At 43.4% G+C, this 19,756-nt stretch overlaps 1 protein-coding gene across 18 annotated transcripts in view; it reads left to right on the forward strand.

Annotated features, from left to right (window-relative positions):
* Positions 1 to 19,756, forward strand: part of LOC131220937 (probable LRR receptor-like serine/threonine-protein kinase At1g56130) — a 129,309-nt gene that overhangs the window by 97,657 nt on the left and 11,896 nt on the right. For 17 of the 18 annotated variants that reach the window (XM_058215894.1, XM_058215898.1, XM_058215901.1 and 14 more), the window contains 5 exons: positions 15,168 to 15,233; positions 15,715 to 15,759; positions 16,021 to 16,079; positions 17,408 to 17,784; positions 18,770 to 18,965. In XM_058215894.1, the coding sequence (XP_058071877.1) occupies positions 15,168 to 15,233; positions 15,715 to 15,759; positions 16,021 to 16,079; positions 17,408 to 17,784; positions 18,770 to 18,965 (743 nt within the window). The remainder of the gene's footprint in view (positions 1 to 15,167; positions 15,234 to 15,714; positions 15,760 to 16,020; positions 16,080 to 17,407; positions 17,785 to 18,769; positions 18,966 to 19,756) is intronic. The other variant, XM_058215886.1, reaches the window with a different exon arrangement.

Here is a 19,756-nt window from a genome sequence, read left to right on the forward strand (position 1 = left end):
TTGGAATAATTGGCCCCAGCAATTAAATTTTATGAAAAGTGTTTTTATAAAAGGTATGGTGTGATATATATATGGAAATGGTTCTATACGTCGTCCTTATGGGACGGTCGACCCCATGGGAACTTCCCATGAGGTCAAGCTGTGTGGGTCCCACCATAATTTGTGTCGAACATCAAATCTGCGCATTTGATGGGTCTCCTTTAAATTATGGGATATCCCAAAAATCATCCGTATACGGAACTCAGGTGGGCCATACCATCTAAAATCATGTGAAGACATGCCTAAAACACATAAAAGCACTTGGTGGGGCCTACCTGAAATTTGGATGCATCTGAAACTTGGTCTGACCCCTCATCCAAGTGGGACAGACATAATGGATGGGCTGGATTTGTGAACCACATCTCGGTGGGTCCAACAAATGATTATGAATGTTTTAATAGGAGGGTGGCCCCTCTCAACTTTTGCATGTGGTGTAGTCCACACAAGTAATGGATTGACTTGATTTTTAAGCCTAAGGCCCATCATGGAATGGTGCATTTGACTGATGGGGTAGATGTTCGACATGCATCACGATGGGCCCACACAGCTCGACCTTATGGGAAGTTCCCATGAGGTTGAGGGCATAAAACCATTTCATATATATATATATATATATATATATATATATATATATATATATATATATATATATATATATATAGGGAAAAGGTACTACGCGCCCGACCTCACGATAAGCTCCCGTGAGGTTGAGCTGTGTGGGCCCCACTGTGATGCGTGTCGACCATCAACACCGTGCATTTGATGGGTCCCCTTTAAATTATGGGATATCCCAAAAATTAGCCGTATACAGAACTCAGGTGGGCCATACCATCTAAAATCATGTGAAGACACCGTTAAAACATATAAAAGCACTTGGTTGGGCCCACCTGAGTTTTGAATGCTGCTGAAACTTGGTCTGAACCCTCATCCAAGTGGGACAAACATAATGGATGGGCTAGATTTTCAAACCACATCTCGGTGGGCCCAAAAAATGATTATGAATGTTTTAATAGTGCACGGCCCCTCTCCACTTCTGTATGTGGTGTGGCCCACACAAGTCATGGATTGACTTGATTTTTGAGACCTAGGCCCACGATGGAACGGTGCATCTGATTGATGGGGTAGATGTTTGAAATGCATCACGGTGGGGCCCACACAGCTCCGACCTCATGGGACAGACTCGTGAGGTCGAGCGCATAGTACCTTTTCCCATATATATATATATATATATATATATATATATATATATAGAGAGAGAGAGAGAGAGAGAGAGAGAGAGAGAGAGACTCAAGTCCACTTGGTTGGTCCATACCTCAGGTCCAACTAGCATGAGAACTCATGTTAATTGCTGCTTTTAATAAATGCAATGGGAGAGAAGGAAGAGTTCCTGGGTTGGTTAGACCCCATGGTGGTGTTTAGTGAAATCCTCCGTGACCGCCATGTGTGTTACTCCATGTTACAAAGGAAGTAAAAAATCAACCTCATCTATGATTGAGATGGTCTACATAATTAAAATTTGTATAAGAGTCAAAGGTCAACCTATAAATCATTTCCCTTTGCGCAGCCCACCTAAATTGCTAATGAGGATGATTTTTAGGCTCCAAGACTCTTTTATAATATGTCATAAAATGGTTGGACTGGATTTGATATAATAATTACAGTGCAACCTGTATAACAATCAAGGGTGGAAGTCTCTCTCCCAATCATATCCATTGTTGTGGTCCACTTGAATTGTAGGTCAACAAGATTTTTTTGCATTTAGACTTAAAATGGGATTATAAATCTAATGGTCGGTACGAATCTCACATAGACATCACAGTGGACCCGACCAAAAATCAAAGTTTGCGCATCATTCTTATGCGGGTTCTAGGAACAACTATTTATTACCAAAGAGTAGTTTTTTGGTCCACCTGCTGGACCACAAGCTATGTGCACCTATATGATAACTTCCAAATTACCTGCATGTAACATCCAGCCCTTCAAAAATTGGCCCCACCACAAGGATCTCGTAGTGTAATCTTCAGCCTATCTACACATCATATACATAAGCTGATGACAATGATAGGTTTAATCGATTATATGAAAGCTTAGAAGTTATCTATAGTTGACTTTTTTTTTTTGGGGGTGTGGTTATAGAAATTAACATTTCATTCATCATTAGAGTAGCACAAACCTGTATAGTGGCGCCATTTCAAGAACATTTCATTCATCATCAGAGTAGCACAAACCTGTACAGTGGCGCCATTTCAAGCAGCCCCCCCCCCCCCCATCGTTTATGAAAACGTGACCAAAACAAAGGAAAGGAGGGGTTAGTCTTCTCGGAGGTAGCCTAAGCCCACTCTGTCCAGGAATAGCTGGCCCCTGGAGAGCGAAGGGAGAGAAAAATTGGAGTCGAAAATAGAGTTAGTTTGATTCAGGCTGCATAGACGAGCTAGGCCATCCGCCACAGCGTTTGCTTCCCATGGGGTATGGCTGAATTTGATTTCCATCATCCTACTGAGGTATTCGATTCTCTTTCTCCAGTACCAGTAGGTCCAAGAATCTGCAGTTTTTTTGGACAGGGCTGCGATAACTGATCTTGAGTCACTAGTGATCTCCACTCTCAGAAAACTGAAATGGGCTGCTTGGATTAGACCATCCAGAACTGCCCTCATTTCTACCCTCGTGCTTGAACCAAATCCATACCCAAAGATGAAGGCGAAGAGGAAATCCCCACTGCATGATCTACCCATGCCACCTCCCCTTGATTGGCCCAGGATTCCTCTGGACGAACCATCGACATTCACCTTGATCCAGCCCATATGGGGTCTAGCCCATTTCACAACCGAAGCCTTAGGCAGCTTAGGAGGGATAGCTTCTATTCCAAGAAGATTGAGCGTAAGGAGAATAGGTAGGTTTATCGATTTGGGTCGTGGCAGGTAGGGGTGTAACAGGTGGATCCAGTTTCTGACTTTGGAAATGATCCTTGACGCATGTGAGCTGGCATTCTCGAACTTGGCGTTGTTCCTCGCCATCCACAGCTCCCAGAAAATGAAAGGGGGGATGAGACCTTAAAACAGTGAGATAGAATTGAAAGCCGACGAGTACGCCCACCATTGAGAAAATCTGTTTGTGGTTGAGGAGGGAGGGGCGCTGCGCACGTTGAGAGCTGAGCTGAAGAAATTCCAGACCTGATTGGCCGTACCATCGAGGGAGAAGACGTGGTCGATGGTCTCCACATTCAGGATGAGAGGAGGGAAGCAACAGGTACATCTAAAAGCTAGTTGGATTCCTTTTGGCTGGAGGCAGCCATCCACAGGGATAGCTTTGTGGAAAATCTTCCATGATAGTAACGATACCTTCGGCAGGAGATTAGTATGCTAGACCCATTTGGCCACGATTTTTCTTCCCCCCTTGGTCTGCTGGATTGTTAAGCCAGCCCCATCGACATATCACCACTATGGGAACCCTGCCATATGCACTTGTCCTCACCTGAAGAGGTGCAGATTCCTTCATCAAAGACGTGGTCCAACGCATGTTGAAGCAGCAGATTTCTAGCTTCCATAGGAAATTTCCATCCCATCGGAGCGATCATGTCCTGGACCTTAAGAGCTTGCATATTTGTGTGCAGAGTGCCTAGTCTCCAGCTTTGCAGAGGGCCCAAGCTCGACCAGTTCCTGTCCCAGAAGCTGATATCGCCTTTACCCAGTAGCTGGGTGTTCTCTGTCATAGCTGGAATAACTGGGCAGATTTGTTTCTAGAAAGGAGAAGCCGAAGAAGCGCTGTTAAATCCTTCTATCGAGTGGACGTCCATAGGATACTTGGCCTTCATGAAGTTGCACCATACACTGATTGTTCCGTTGAATCTGATCGACCATGCCAGCTTCGTCCTAAAAGCCCGCATAACTGACTTAAGGTTTCTTATCCCTAACCCACCTTCTGATTTGGGGAGAGACATTTTCATCCAACTAGTCCAATGGCATCTTCTTTTTTCACCTTCCCACCACCAGAAGAAAACAGAAAAGGATCTCTTCAGATCTGAAAGAACGTTTGCTGGGATGTGCACTGCTGCCAGAGTGTGAATAGGAACGCTCAATAGGACGTGGTTGATCAATGTCAATCTGCCTGCCTGGGAGAGAATCCTGCTCTTCCAATTGGCAATCCTGTTTTGAATGTTGTTGATCAAATTCTAGAAATACACTCTTTTAGGCCAACCTTGGAAAATAGGATTACCCAGGTACATGAATGGCGCCGTTGCTTTTCGAAAATCGAGGATATTAGTGGTTGTTCTACTATGGGACTCAAACTACTTCGAAGGGGGAAGAAAAAGTTGTTCTCCTTGTTTATTTTCTTACCTGAAGCCATCTCATAGTCCTTGAGGAATTTATAAATTTTCCTCAGGGATCCTCTGCTGCTATTTGCAAATAGGATCGTATCATCTGCAAAGAGGAGATAGGAGACAAGCAGGCAATTCCTGTGAGTTTTGAAGGGCTGACAAAAGCCACTTGCCATGAGATGGGTGAAGCCCCTACTGAGCAGTTCAGCTGCCAAGATCACCTTGGCGGAGGCCCCTAGAAGACTTGAAGTAACCCGCAGACTCACCATTGATTAGGATTGAGAACCAAGAACTACACCAACACCTCTCCACTAGGGCGATCCAATTTGAGTCAAAACCGAATTTGGAGAGAACCTTCTTCAGGAAATCCTAATTGAGCCTATCATATGCTTTCTCCATATCTAGCTTCAACAGTAAGTTTCCTCCTCTCGTTTTCTATCAATGTCACGAAAGATCTCCTGGGCAAGCGTGTAACTCTCCACAACAGACATGTCCTGCACAAAAGCACCTTGTTCGAGAGGGATAATGCTTGGAAGAATCCTTCCCAATCTTGTAGCTATGATTTTTGAAAATATTTTATACAGGCAATTGCATAGATTAATTGGTCTAAAATCAGAACAGGTTTTGGGTGAGCTTATCTTAGGAATAAGGCATAGGAGAGTCGTGGTGAGACTCCTTAGGAGACTTCCACCATCAAAGAAGAATTTTGCTGCCCCTAAGATGTCCTGGCCCAACATTTCCCAGCACTCTTGGAAGAATGCACCTGAGAAGTCATCTAGACCCGGCGCCCCATCCAGTGGGAGGGCTTTGATCGCTTCGTGGACCTTGTCTAGCAAGGGGTGCATCAGCAGGAATTTGTTATCTTCCATGGTAACTGCCTAGGGGATTGACCTAAGGAGATCCCCAGCCCGGTCTACCGGAGCCTCCTGTAAGAGGTTTTGAAAGAACTCGATTGCTGCGTTTTTTTTATATCTCACCACAATCTGTCAAGGACACACCCCCTTTCTGCTTGATTTCTCTGATCGTTGATCTCCTGGCTTTGGCTGTGGTTGTGGCGTGGAAGAATTTTGTGTTACCTTCCTTAAGCCAGTGGGTTCTCAATTTTTGCTTCTATAAAATCTCTTCACAGAGCTCAAGCTGTGTCACCTTCTCCCTGGTTAACTGCAACGCTTGAGTAAGGCAGGGATCTGTAGCTCCTTGAGCTCCACATTCAGCTACACGCAAGTCTTCTTTAGCATTTTTGAGGTTTAGGAAAAGGTTCCCAAAGACCTCCCTATTCCAGGTTTCCAGCGCATATTTAACATTTTTCAACTTACTAAGCAGCGATTGCATCAGGTTTCCAGCAAGGTTGGAGCTCCAAGAGATGCTGACTACTTCCTTGAAGGACTCGTTCACAGTCCACATTCTCTGGAACCTAAATGGTTCAAAGGAGCATGATCAGAGTTTCTTCTTGATTCACTTGGAAGGCCGGGAAGGTCTGGAACCACCTATTGTTACAGTAGGTTCTGTCCAGTCTCATCCAAGCCTGAGATTGGCCTCTTTGGCTGTTGCACTAGGTAAAACAATTTCCCATAAATTGGGTGTCCTATAGCTCGCATTATTCAGCCCTTCTGCAAACTCCAACGAGTTTTGAACAACGAATGAGGCAGCCCCAAGCCTCTCTGATGGGGATAGGACATCATTAAGATCACCGCAGACTACCCACAGGGAGGTAGTTCCCGCTCCTTGAATAGCAAGATCTACCCATAAGCTTCTTCTGTTGATCCTGGAACATTTTGCATTGACGAATGTAAACACTACCTTATCTGTATTGCCCTAAAGCCCTGCTGCCAGGGATAACATCTAGTTGGAGGATTCGAGAACTTCAGTAGAACGCAGAGGGGCTGAGAAAACCCGTATCTTGCTTCCCTGATCCGCGTTCGAGCAGGAGGTGTGAAATCCCAGTTTAAGACCGATACAGATACGCTTATCATCTCGCAGCATGGGTTCCAGGATGGCAATGATTACTGGGTGATATTGCCTCGCAATGCTCTTGAGAGTGCAGATGGTGGGAGCATTTCCCACTCCACACACATTCCAGATGAGGATGCTATCCATGGGAGGATTAGCCTACCCGTTCTCCGCAACACTTCAGCCTCCTTAATCTCCCATACTAGTTGGCATTGTTCACCCTTTTCTAAGACCCTCTGCGCTTCACTGTCTGAAGATTTCTGAGCAGGGACTGATTCCGAGTCGGTTTTACTGCACCCGAAGATGGAAGTTCCTTAGGTGAGATGGCTTTTTCCTATAACTGAATAAGCACATGGGTTGAGAGAACTTCTGCAGGGGTGTCTTGATCAAGGGAGAGACGAGCCTCACTCAGAATGGAAGGAATGGGCTCCTCTTCTGATCTGAGACAGGAGTTTTGGAGTTAGGATGGGTGGTGGGGGGACTGGTGTTGTTGAGGGGAGAGGGGCAGCATCCTAGGGGACTTCAAGCGTGGCTCAGTTGAAGCCGGTACCTCAGGAAAAGGGGAAGTGGCAGGTGGTGTCACACCCCGAACTGGGAAACCGGGCTCACAAAATTTTCGATCGCCGAATTCGGCACCGACAGCCTCCGTAGAACCCCATTCTCGGCTCCCGGCACCCATTCACCAGGTTCCGATCCTGAGATACTACAAGGAGGATTTATAATCATCAGTCTGATTCATAATGAGCATAACCAAAAGCATAACCCACGAACAATAACCACAAGAACACCACCACAAAATCTACTATGATAAAAAACTTTTGAGTACAATGCGTCTGAAAGGGGAAAAATATAAGATAATGCAAAAAATAGAAACTCCAAAACTCGTTTGCACGCTCCTGCTGCTACATGCTATGGCTGCGCCCTGGCGTCACCTGCACGCATCAATCGTGCATAAGCTTATAGAAGCTTAGAGGGTGGTGTAAGTGTGTGCGCAATATAAGCGTGCTCAGAATGCAAGATCAGAGTAATGCAGAGTCATGGTGATGAGTACATGAATGTGATCAGCCGTACCAAGGCTATGCTGTGCAAGATATGAATGCCATCGGCCATAACACAGCCATGCGATGCGAGATGCAATTCAAGCATGTCAATCCTCAATTTGTATCAGTACAGTTCTTATTCTGGATAATCACTGGGGTTCAATACACTCCAAATGGCACTGTCGCTCTCCTAGCCGCACAGTCCAAGTGAGCGTAAGAAACCTCACTATCCGCCTGGCCAATAGTCTGTCAATACCTATCCGGCACGTCGATAGCGGACCTATAAACTCAGCCTAGTATTGCCCCCTACCCTCAGGCGAGTAAGGCCACACTCCTTTCTAACCGACCACGACACAGTGAGAGACTCGACCTCCTGGTATTTAGCCCTCGTGCGCTCATATATCACTCGGTCTCGACGTTGGAGTCATCCTCTAGTACCATCGGGTTTAGGGATTTTCACCCAGGGACATCTATGAGGCCCGTATGCTAGAACCAAACATTTTCGGTATCCAACCCAGCCACCCACGATGAGTCTGTGGAGGCTATGACCCTAATGTTGCTAGGACATATAATAATCATGATCATACAAATGCAAGTGCATGAATCACCCTACCAAACATGCAACAATCCTACGCGTACCGAGCGCTCATGTGGGGCGACTCCGCCTATCGAGGAGCCCATAAACGATCTGCCCGAAGGCATATGCTATGATCAATCACTTCTCATATCAGGCATACATATGATGCGTATGATCATGAATCATGAATCTATACTAAGTATGTTATGTGGTGATGGGTTCTGATCAAAACGAATATGGGCCTAGACGGACTATATGCTATAGGTATGGGCCTATTAATGGGCCTTAGGGAGAGTCGTAATGCGGACATTTAACCAACATTAACCTTACAATGTGGACATTAAACCATCATTGCTTCCAAGGCACTGCCGCTATAAGGGTCAACACATAAATCATGGTATGGGCCTCATGTACATCCCATTGGGCCTCTAATACATCAAATGGGCCTCATGCATAGGTCTCGTATACATATATCAAGGTGGGCCTCAATGACGGGCCACAAATGCATCAACATGGGCCTTGCATACATCACAATGGGCCTCATAATATGGGCCTTATACAAATCAAGGTGGGCCTTGTATGTATCAAGGTGGGCCTCAATGGACGGCCCACAAATATACCAAGATGGGCCTTATCACATGGCATAAAAATATTTTCCAAATGATTGGACGGTTTGGATGAAACACATGCATCATGGTGAGGCCCACCCTAATGGAGGGTGTGGATTACAATACATACTTAAGTGGGTCCCAAGTGGGCCTACCATAATGTTTATTTTCCATCCATCCCATTAACAAGGTCACTCGGACCTGGGGCCCAACCTGGGCCCATTGAAATGTTTATTTTCCACTCAACTTGAGCCCACTGTAATGTTTATTTTCCATACAACCTGTTGATAGGGTCACGTGGACCAGGGGGCCCACCATACTATTTATTTTCCATCCAACCTGTTGATAGGGTCGCGTGGACCAGGGGGCCCACCATACTATTTATTTTCCATCTAACCTGTTGACAGGGTTGCGTGGACCAGGGGCCCACTGGAATGTTTATTTGCACCCAGCCGGTTCATAGGGCCACGCGTCAGGGAGGGGCCCACCGTAATGTTTAGTTTCCACCCAACCTGTTGATGAGGTCACGTGGGAGTCACATGGACCAGGGCCCACGGTAATGTTTATTTGCCATTCAAACTGTTGATGAGGCCACCCGAATCTGGGGCCCACCGTGATGTGGTCCACAGATCCAGCCCGTCCATTATGCATGTCCCACTTAGTAGACCGTTCAGACCAAGTTTCAACTGCATCCAAATTTCAGGTAGGCCCCACCAACTGATTTTATATGTTTAAGCATGTCTTCACATGATTTTAAATGGTGTGGCCTACCGGAGTTCCGTATACAGTTGATATTTGGGGTGGTCATATGGTCCGAGGGGACCCATCAAATACACGGTGTTGATGGCCGAAACGCATCAAGGTGGGGCCCACGGCTGGGCTGTGAGGCCTGCCCCGTCCGCCCGTCTGCCAGCGCCTGCGCGCTGCCTGCGGCGCCTGACAGCAGCAGCGCTGCTGCTGTTGCCTTATTATTATTTATTTTATTTTAAAAAAAATCAGTTTTTCCATGGTTTTCCCAGGGTAGGGCCCACATCAGATCGATCTGATCCCGCCACTAGTCCCTGTAGATCGATACAATCCCATAGAGTCCAATATTGGGATGTTTCAGATATACAGGAGCATCAGGGAGTAAATCAAAGGTAGGAACACTGTTTCCTATACCATGGCCCGCCAGGAAACCAGATCAACCTCATTTTTCGGTTCAACGCCTAAAATGACCTGAGGAAGAGGATGGTCGACTTGGATTGTATATATACATCAAGGTGGGGCCTGCATGAATGGCCCACCTCTCCCTTCTCTTTGGCTAGCTTGGTAGTACACTCCCATGTCAGTTAACACTTCACTGTTTGCCAACGTCCAGCGGACGCTGGACGACTTCCATAAACACATCATTGCGGTGGGTCCCACGTGGACGTGGCCCACCAACATATATACATATACATATAATATATATCTTATATTATATATATATATATAATACATATTATATTATATTATATATATATATATTATATAAAATATAACATATAGAAGGAAGGATGTATTGGGCCCATCCAAACAGTGGATGGTGTGGATCATCACCTGCAATAGGGTGGGCCACACCGTCTAATGTAGATGGACGGGTAGATATAACACATGTTGGTGGGATCCACACCATCACAAAGAAAGAGAGAGAGAGAGAGAGAGAGAGAGAGAGAGAGAGAAATATACGATGAGATAAAGGGACCTCGCCACTATGGGCCCCTCTTGATTAAATCACATACATCCAAATGGGTCCCACCAACAAGTGGGCCCTAAAATTGAAAGTAACGGTCAATCACTCACCTTATCTTCCTTCTTCTTGGTCCCTTAGACTCCAATGCTCCCTAGCTTGCCTTTTGATGGAGGTTGATGGGAGATTGATGGTGTGGATGAGAGATGAGAGGGTGTAGATGGAAGATGAGAAGGTGGACCACACTTGTGGTTTGGGAGAGAGGGGTTGGACGTGTGAGGCTTGAGTTGCTTGGGAGATTTGAGAAATGAGAGAGAGAGAGAGAGAGAGAGAGAGATGATATGGATGGGTGAGGTGTGATGGGTGATGGGTTGGGTTGAAAATTTGTAAAAGTGGTATGGTTGTACTTGACATTGATTGATGGGACATATCGTAGAGATTCCCTCGAGATTCAAAACACACGGTGTTTCTTCGGAATGAACGCAGGTCCACATCTCCTGGTCTGGGTATCGGTTCGGTGCGCAAGTCATGGCATTGGAACCGCGGCGACGACGCGGTCGCTATGATACAAGATTCGGTTCGAGCCGACTTCGACATACAGGTCTCGACTTAGAATTACGCGCAAACGTCGGATATGGTGCAAAGGTTGCCGGAATTCGACTGGAAGGACCGCGGAAGCTAATGGAATGGTACGGACTAGGACACAGGTCTTACAGGTGGGATGAAGTTTAGGGATAAATCAACTGCTATCTGCCCACCTTCCCTGGACTGTCTTCTAGTCTCCGATGGATTTGCATAGGAGTTCTAGGTGGCTACTTGGGAATTGTCCGATTCCTCCTCAAAAAAATCCCCGATACACAGTGGACTATGGCCTTTTGAGAGGCCCTTCCTAGAGTGTCTTGGAGAGGTGGGAAAGTTGGGCTTATTGGTGAGTAGCTGAGAGGCAATAGGTTTTGAGGGGGTACAGTTGACCAGATCAACCGGTGGTTGTTGGAAGGGTGATGCTGAGGGGAGGATTAGAGGGTGGGTGGGAATTGGGGTGGACCTGCTAGGCTGGGTAGGATTTGGGACTAAGGGCAGGGTAGCTGGGTTATGACCTTGGTTGTCTGCAGCATGGAAATGGCTACATAGGATAATGTTGCAATCAGGGTCTGTTGTGTGAGCAGGAGGATGAGGAACAACAATGGGCAGTTCTTCATAGAGTTGAGGAGGAGCAACAGGAGAATTAAGGTTGAGTCGCTACCGAGGGAGAGTGATGTAGTAGCTGCAGATTGGCCACCTTCCTTGAGCGATGAGGAAGACTCAGTAGGGAGGGGTCCCTGGGTCTTTTGGCTATCTTGGGAGGAGGTTTCGGATGATAGAATGCTTGCTCTACCCACTGTCTTGTGTCCCCTTTGTAGGGGTGGGTGAATGAATCTTGAATTGCGTCTGTGCTACTTAATGTGTTTGTTAGCTCCAGAAATGGCCACACCTGGAATGTCTTACCGGTAACCTCCAATAGCCTAGCACTATGAATGTCTGATCCTGACCTGATAGCAACCTTGACTCTTGCTGTAACATGGACTAGACCAAGAAAGGAACATCTGTCAATTTCAATAACCCTCCCAAAGGTATTACCTAAAGCTTTGAATACCGATTCCAACTAGGCCTGGGCTGGGATGCCATAAAGACGAATCCAGATACCCTCGTTTGCCAGGCCAAAATTTGGAGACCAAGGTTTGACCCTTGCCAGACCCATCCTAGTGTGGAGAGAGGCATCTGAGATGAAGGAAATTAGCTCCATCCCAGATTTAAAAACAACTAGGAAATGATCCCTGTTGAGGGTTCTTCTGTGAGGGTTCTTCTGTCCACCATATTGCCATTGAGGGCTTCCAGAGCTATTGCAGCTTTCTATTCGAACCTGAAGTGGACGAATGCGAATCCCCTTGGTCTACGCAGAGAGAAATTCCATGGCCTAAAGACATTTGATTCTTCCATATCGACTGAAGATCCCGTGGAGGTCCTCCGGGGAGGTATCGAGGGAGAAATTTGTTGTGAAGAGGGTAAAGAGTTTGGGAATAGTTTTCCTAGATTGGACCTCTGTCCATTCCCCTCTTCTTCCAGAAGTGGCCTGAAAGGGCATAGAGGTCCCTCCTCTATCGCCCCCAAAACCGTAGAAGGTTAACATTTCATCAGTCAGACCATACTCCAGTGATATGCTGAAAGAGGACAATCAACCGCTAAAAGAGGAGTGTTTTTCTCTTGTTGACCTTAACCAATACTCAAGCTAGTTAGACGGTATACATTCTCATTTTTTTTCCAGCAAGTTTTACGCAAGTTGTTGCTTGATTTTGACATGGTCTAGCGTGATGTGTATGTGAGATCCACACCGACCATTAGATGCATAATCTCATTTGAAGCCTTTATACAAAAAATCATATTAATTTATAATTTAAGTAGGCCACAATAATTGGGAGAGAAAGGTCTATCCTTGATATATATTTACAGGCCCCACTGTGATTATCATCTTGAATCTACTCTCACCATTGGATGCCACATTAAAATATAGTATTGGAGCCTAAAAATCAAGCTCATTAGTAATTCATGTGGGTTGCACCAGGGGAAATATTTTGGAGGGTGAGCTTTAAAACATATACTGTTTCTAATTGTGTGGTCCACCTCAATCAAAGATGATGCTGAAATATTTATTTATTTATTTTATCATGGGCCAACACCATGGTGGGGTCCACCCTAGCCGGGACCCTTTTTCTTTCTCCCCTGCATTTATATTAGTATTAATTGATTGTAAATTCCTATGCCAGTTGGACCCACGTATATCAACCGAATGTTTACAATCCAACCCACTTGTGCATCCCTGCATTACCATAACAGAAGCTTGGAGACCGCACTTGAATGGACGGTTGATTTGAATTGTGCAATACTAACCACAAGTACTTTTAGAGTACCTTGGGAAAGGGGCGGGAAGAATCAGCTCCACAAGTTGAAGAGGTTTCATTTCCTGATCAATCAGAAACTGTTAATTTTCCCAAATTTCACCTCCGTTAGATGTGATCTCCTCAGCATACTTAACCAGTATCAACTTGGGTGTCCTAGCAAACACAACCTAATAAAGCGGAAATGACCACATGAAACTTGGTGTATGGGGCCATGGGGGTATGGAAAACCTTGAAATGAAATTAATTTTCAAGGAAAATTTACATTTCATACATTTGAAAGAAAAATAAAAGTTTTTTTGAAAACCAGTTACCATTTTCCTGTTCTATTTGTGGTAAGTTACTTTACATAAAGTTACTTATACTTCCACTAACTTATCCTGGTTTCTACTTTTTCTTTGACAAATAAGTATGTTTGATAAACAACATATTTATCAGCCAAAAAGTAACAACATCATATGAATACTTATCCATCAAATTTGTTTGGGCAACCTTTAATAAATATTGTCTAACATGGGGCCAACCTTTGATGTAGACTATTCATTATGTTGGGCTCACATTGGCCCTGTCTTCAATGTGAACCATACATCATGTAGGGCTACTTACAATGTGGATCATCCACCATGCGAGGCTTACTTTTGGTACGAGCTATCTACCATGCAAGGCCCACCTTGTATGTGGACAATCCACCATGTTAGACATTGGATGTGGACCATCCATCATGTTAAACATTTGATGTGGGCTGGCCATCATCTGGGCTCACCTTGGAAGTGGCCCATTCGGGGTTGACCTTCTATATGGATTGTCCTCATGTGGGGCCCATCTAGATATGGGCCATCCATCATGTGGGGCCAACTTTTAATATCCACCACCCATCATGTGGAGCCCACTTTTGATGTGGACCATCTCTCATGTGAGCCCACCTTCAATGTGTGTCCATCATACGGGGCTTGCCTTGGATGCGGGCCCTTCATCATTAGGAGGCGGCCTTTGATGTGGACTGTCATGTGGGGTACACCTTGATGAGGGTCATCCATCATGTAGGGCCCAACTTCAATGTCCACTACCCATCTATGGAGCCCACCTTTGATGTGGACCGTCCATCATGTGAGGGCCCACCTTTAATGTGAGTCGTCCATCATATGGGGCTGGCCTTTGATGTGGACCATTCATCATTAGGGCTGGTAGACCACCCATTATTTGAGTTCCACCTCGATGTGGGTCATTCATCATATGGATCCACCTTCAATGTTAATTGTCCATTATATGGGGTTCACCTTCGATGCTCACTACCATCATGTGGAGCCCACCTTCAATATGGACATCCATTATATCGGCCCTGCCTTCGATATGGATTATTCACTATGTGGAGAGATGAGAAAGAAATGGAAGGAGAGACAAAGCAGAAAGTATAAAGTTAAGAAGTAGTTTTTCTATCCAATGAATTGAAGTAATTTTAAGGTGTTAAGTTACTTTTAAAAAGATATTTATCAAGTTAATTTAACTTAAAAAGGTAACTTTGTTATTATCGTAATTAAAAATAAATAAATAAATAAATCATTTGAGGCAGTATCCAAATAGGCATAAAATCTTCACCAGGCAAAGAAGATACAGAAGATGACTGGTCAAGATTCATACATGGAATTCATGTAAATTTGCAATCCCAAACATATAGATGAAGGGAAATTTTAATCCATGATTTTTTTCATTGTCTGAGGATTCTAGTTTATTTTTCTATATCCATGTCTTGATTTTTCATGTTTTCATAGAGAAACCCATTTGAATTTTGAACATCAACAAGATTTATTTTGTTTCAATGCGTGTTGTGGGAGGTCTAGTGTCATCAAAAACTTTTTGCAATCAAAATCAAACTAGTTTTGTATGCCGAAAATTCACAATCCTATAACTTAGTGACTGTTTATCTCATAAATCATAAATGATATCTTACATTCAATGTTTGGATAATCTTTGATATTCCTTTTTATAATTTGCAGAGATTTATCATACAATCAATTATCAGGAAGCTTTCCACGTTGGGTTTTGGACGGAGGCCCAAACTTGTATGTATGAGGAAGCACAAGCCTTCCTCCTTTCACCACCACTTTTGAACATGTAAAAACCATGTTTTACACTGTTAAATGCAGACTGCGTGACATTTCCAAGGCTAGGATGGAAGTCGTAACCTTCTTTCTTTCTTGTCATGATATAGACATGGTTTTAAAGTTTTGATGTCTGAAATATTTCAAAACATCTCTAGGGTACATTTGGAACGTGTGTACACCAATCAGGACTGATGATTTGGTGGGCCCCCAAAAGATAAAGCGACCGATTGTGGTCTCAAAAGGGATGATCACTCACAAGGCACATGGTAGGAAAAATGTAGAACAGTTGGATAGTTAGAGCTCTCCAATTGATGTAACTTTTGTGCATGGCCCACTGGATCAATAATCCTGATTAGGACATACATTTTCACATGTGCATCATAAGAATACTTATTATCAAAATTATTGACGATATTGACACCGTGCTCCTTGTGTACAGGAATTTGGTGGCTAATAGTTTCGTAGTTGATAGTTCCAACAGCAGGTGATTATCATTGTCATTTTTTAAAATGAGTCAAGACAATAAAAGAATTAGTTCACTTATAAAATGTCGTGAAATATATATATATATATTTCACGACATTATATACCCCGACCACCTGAATATTGCCTTTTCCCACATTGATTTTATCTATGTTGCATTTTGGCTTTTTTGTTAAACAAATTAGGCATCCTCTGTAATCAACGGCCGTTGTTCCATCATATAATGGCTGTTATTTAACTGGCATTTTTCTTGTGCTTTCAGGGATTTGAGCTTGAATTGTCTTCAGCGAAGCTCTTCATGCTATCAAAACTCTCAATACGGTAGGCCATCCTTTCCATTTCTAGGAATAGATAATCTTTTTTATTTTTATTTTCTATATACATAATAATAAAATGGGTAATGGCCCTATGCCGTGCATTGGAGTTATCCTCCTCCTATTATCTGTACTATACATATGGCGCATGTGTGTATGGTTATAGGCACCATCTATCATTGATTGACGATCAACCAGAAATGTCTTTGATTGGGAAATCTGGCTGTCTGATCAATGAAAATTTTCTCATTGAGAATGATGGATCACAATCCTGTTGACTCTTTTTTCTGTCCATATTAGTTCATCAAGAAGTTCGTTATTTTATATCATCCAATCAATGTGATATGTTTGGGCTATCCCCCATTCACTACCGCAACAGCCGAACAAACGGTTCAGATCTCATCAACATTTGCCACACGTACACAGTACAGTAGCCCTCACGGCATGAGATGGCTGTCCTATAAAATGTGGGAGCTTCCTGTTCTTATTGTTTCATTAGATGCATGTGGTCTGGAAGCGGAATGGCCGTCACCCCGGGCACAGAGATATGCCTGTTCCATGGCTGTGTGGGCCCCACAGAGATGTCTGTAAAATATCCACTCCCTCTATCTGTTTTCAAAGATCATAATAGCACTGGATTTTAAAAATCAGACAGATTCAAAACTCAGGTGGGTCACACCAAATGAAACAGTGGGAACGGAAATGTCCACTGCTGAAGCCTTCCATCCAAACTGTTCATTAGGTTTTTACAACTGAGATAAACTAGAGGCACAAATATCATCCTGATACAAACCTCTGTAACCCCAGGCGTTCAATCCCCAATGTTTTGTGTGGTATGGCCCACGTGTTTTGGATCTGCATGATTTTTAGATTCCTGTCCTACTGTGGTAATGGAAAACAAGCACGTGTACGGCATCCAAGCCATGTATCAGGTTGGACCCACTATATAGATCATCACGTGTTACTCACCATATATGGTCATGGCCTCAAAATAACAGCAGATGGATGATCTTAATTGCTTGAATAGAGGACATCTTTATCAATGTGTCTTTTTTTAATCAAATGATTAGGATAATCTAAATGGTGGTGTTATTGGGTTAAGGCCCACCCATTATTGGGTCCACGTTAGAAATCATGTGTAGTGTTACGTAACCATATTAAGTTTCAGTTTAACGAGATCATAATTTCATTTTCTGCATTGGATCTTCCATGTTCATTGAAAAGGTCGCTCCAGATCATGATCTAACAGTGACCATCCGATGAGGCGATGATCCCCCACGATCCTTCAAATATGCTATGCACTGATCAATGTCCCGCTGTTCCATTGATCTACAGATTCTTCATTCGCGATCAGGTGCGGTGGACCCTCGATGAAAATTAACGATACAGAGTATGAGGGCGACAAAGAACCTCTGGGCCCAGTATCCTATAAGGTGGCCAGCACAGAGAAGTGGGCCGTCAGCAATGTCGGAAAGTTTACTGATTATCAATCCAGCGACACCACTTATTCCAGAGAAATTAAGGATGTTCCGAATACAGCCGACGCATGGCTGGTCCAATACGCAAGGATATCACCAGGATCGTTGAGATATTATGGTCTGGGGCTTGAAAACGGGAACTACACTGTAAATCTGAAATTCGCAGAGACGGAATTTCCAGATTCAAAAACTGGGAAGAGCGTTGGAAAGCGCGTTTTCGATATTTATCTTCAGGTATGTGTATTTAGACATTTTCCTGGGGTTGTAAGTTCCTGTTTTAGGCCCCGTTTTTTTGAATCTGAAGTATAAAGACTGAATCTGAAATCTGAAGCCTGAATCTGAAATCTATAGCCTGAATCTGGAATCTGAAGTCAAAAAACTTGTTTGATAATTATGGCTGAAGTCTGAAAATTAAGTACTGAATTTGAAACAACCTGTTTGTTAACCAACATCTGAAATGTCTGCAATATGTTAATTTAACACATCTCCCATTTGGAAAATTTTCAACATAAAAGGACTCCCATCACAGAAAAATTTCAACTAAAATGGTGGAGCGCTTTCCTTCTCCTACGTTAACAAACACCACTAAACATGGAACATTTTCCAAATTCTGCAGTAAGTACAAAAATTCAGCGTTAACAAACAGGCCTTTATACTCAAAATCCCATATATTTGATACACCCACGACAAATGCTTCTACACGCAAACACGTGCCAGTCTGGCATGTGTAGGACATTCGATGCGTCCATCTGGCGGGACCCAGTGTGTAGATCATCTGGCCCAAATTTGGTAGGCCAAACATTTAAGAAGCAGGGCCTACTTGTTTCATGTCTCAAATGGATGGGAATTGCCTGTGCCCCAGCCTACAACAACTTCCGGGAGGCAGGAGCTACGTAGGCCCGCTGCAATGTCCATGAGAAATCCACTCCGCCATTGGTTTGCCCACTCACGCTGCCTAAAAATGAAGTAGATCCAAAACTGAAGTGGGGCATGCACACCACATGAAGCAGTGGGGATTGGAAGTCCACCATTTAAACCTTCATGGGGCAACATAAGTTTTAGATGATCGACGCAAAGAGATTTTCTTGAATTCCTGTAATTTCAAAGAGTTCCAAACATAACGAATTACCATCTGCTACAATCAAAATTCTGTTTTTCAAATTTTGATTTCATTGTGACAACCATTTCTATTAGTTTTGAAGCTAAGTTAATGGTGCAGGGCAATCTGGCATGGAAAGACTTTGATATAAAAAAAGAAGCAGGTATTGCCTTCAAAGGCATTGAGAAGACACAGTGGGTTATGGTATATGAACATATTCTTGAAATTCATCTTCTTTGGGCTGGAAAAGGGACTTGCTGTATACCTACCCGGGGCACTTATGGACCCGCCATCTCGGCCATCCATGTTACTCCTAGTAAGATTTAAAGATTTTATTGTTATTATTATTATTATTATTATTGAAATATATATGATTCTATAATAGGCCTAATAGAAATGTTTTTTTTTTATATAAAAAATAATAATAATAATAATAATAGAAATGCTGTTATTGCCCAATGCTCTTCCTAGAAATTCCAAGTGGTGTGATTGTTCACTCCCCAAGTATAGGGTTGTGATGTAGTAATAAACTCGGTAAGACCGAGGTCGAATCCACAGGGACTGATACCTGTACGTTATCTGAAACCAAGTAGAACTAGAACTAGACTAAGATGTGATCTAAACAAATAGAATTTAGGAAATAATTGTGGAATAATTATTTAAAACTTTAAGGAATTCAGAGGAAGGAAACTAGGGATTCAGAGGATCCACTTGTAGAGATCAGGGTGATCTTATGCCTGCATTTAGAGTTATGGAAATCAAACTGACTTGATCTGGTTTTCAAGAGATGAGAGGTATATGAATTAGATTGGATTCCATCATCTAACCATGCCCAGGAGACAAAGCAAACAACAGGATTAAACTAATTGCCAACCAATCAACAAATTATGAAGATCAGGGAGGTACTGTCATCCTACCATGCCCATAGAACAATGATGAACAACAGGGCTTCCTGACTTCATAAACATAAAAAAAAAAAAAAGGAAGAAATATTCGAAGCCATTGCAAACCCATTGTAATTTCAGTCACAACAGACCATGAAAGACTAAGAAACATATTCCTTAAATAATCAACTTAATTCAACATCAGTTCAGTCTAAACAAAAAG

Source organism: Magnolia sinica, chromosome 12 (genome assembly GCF_029962835.1).
Source record: "Magnolia sinica isolate HGM2019 chromosome 12, MsV1, whole genome shotgun sequence".
NCBI classification, from domain to species: Eukaryota; Viridiplantae; Streptophyta; class Magnoliopsida; order Magnoliales; family Magnoliaceae; genus Magnolia; species Magnolia sinica.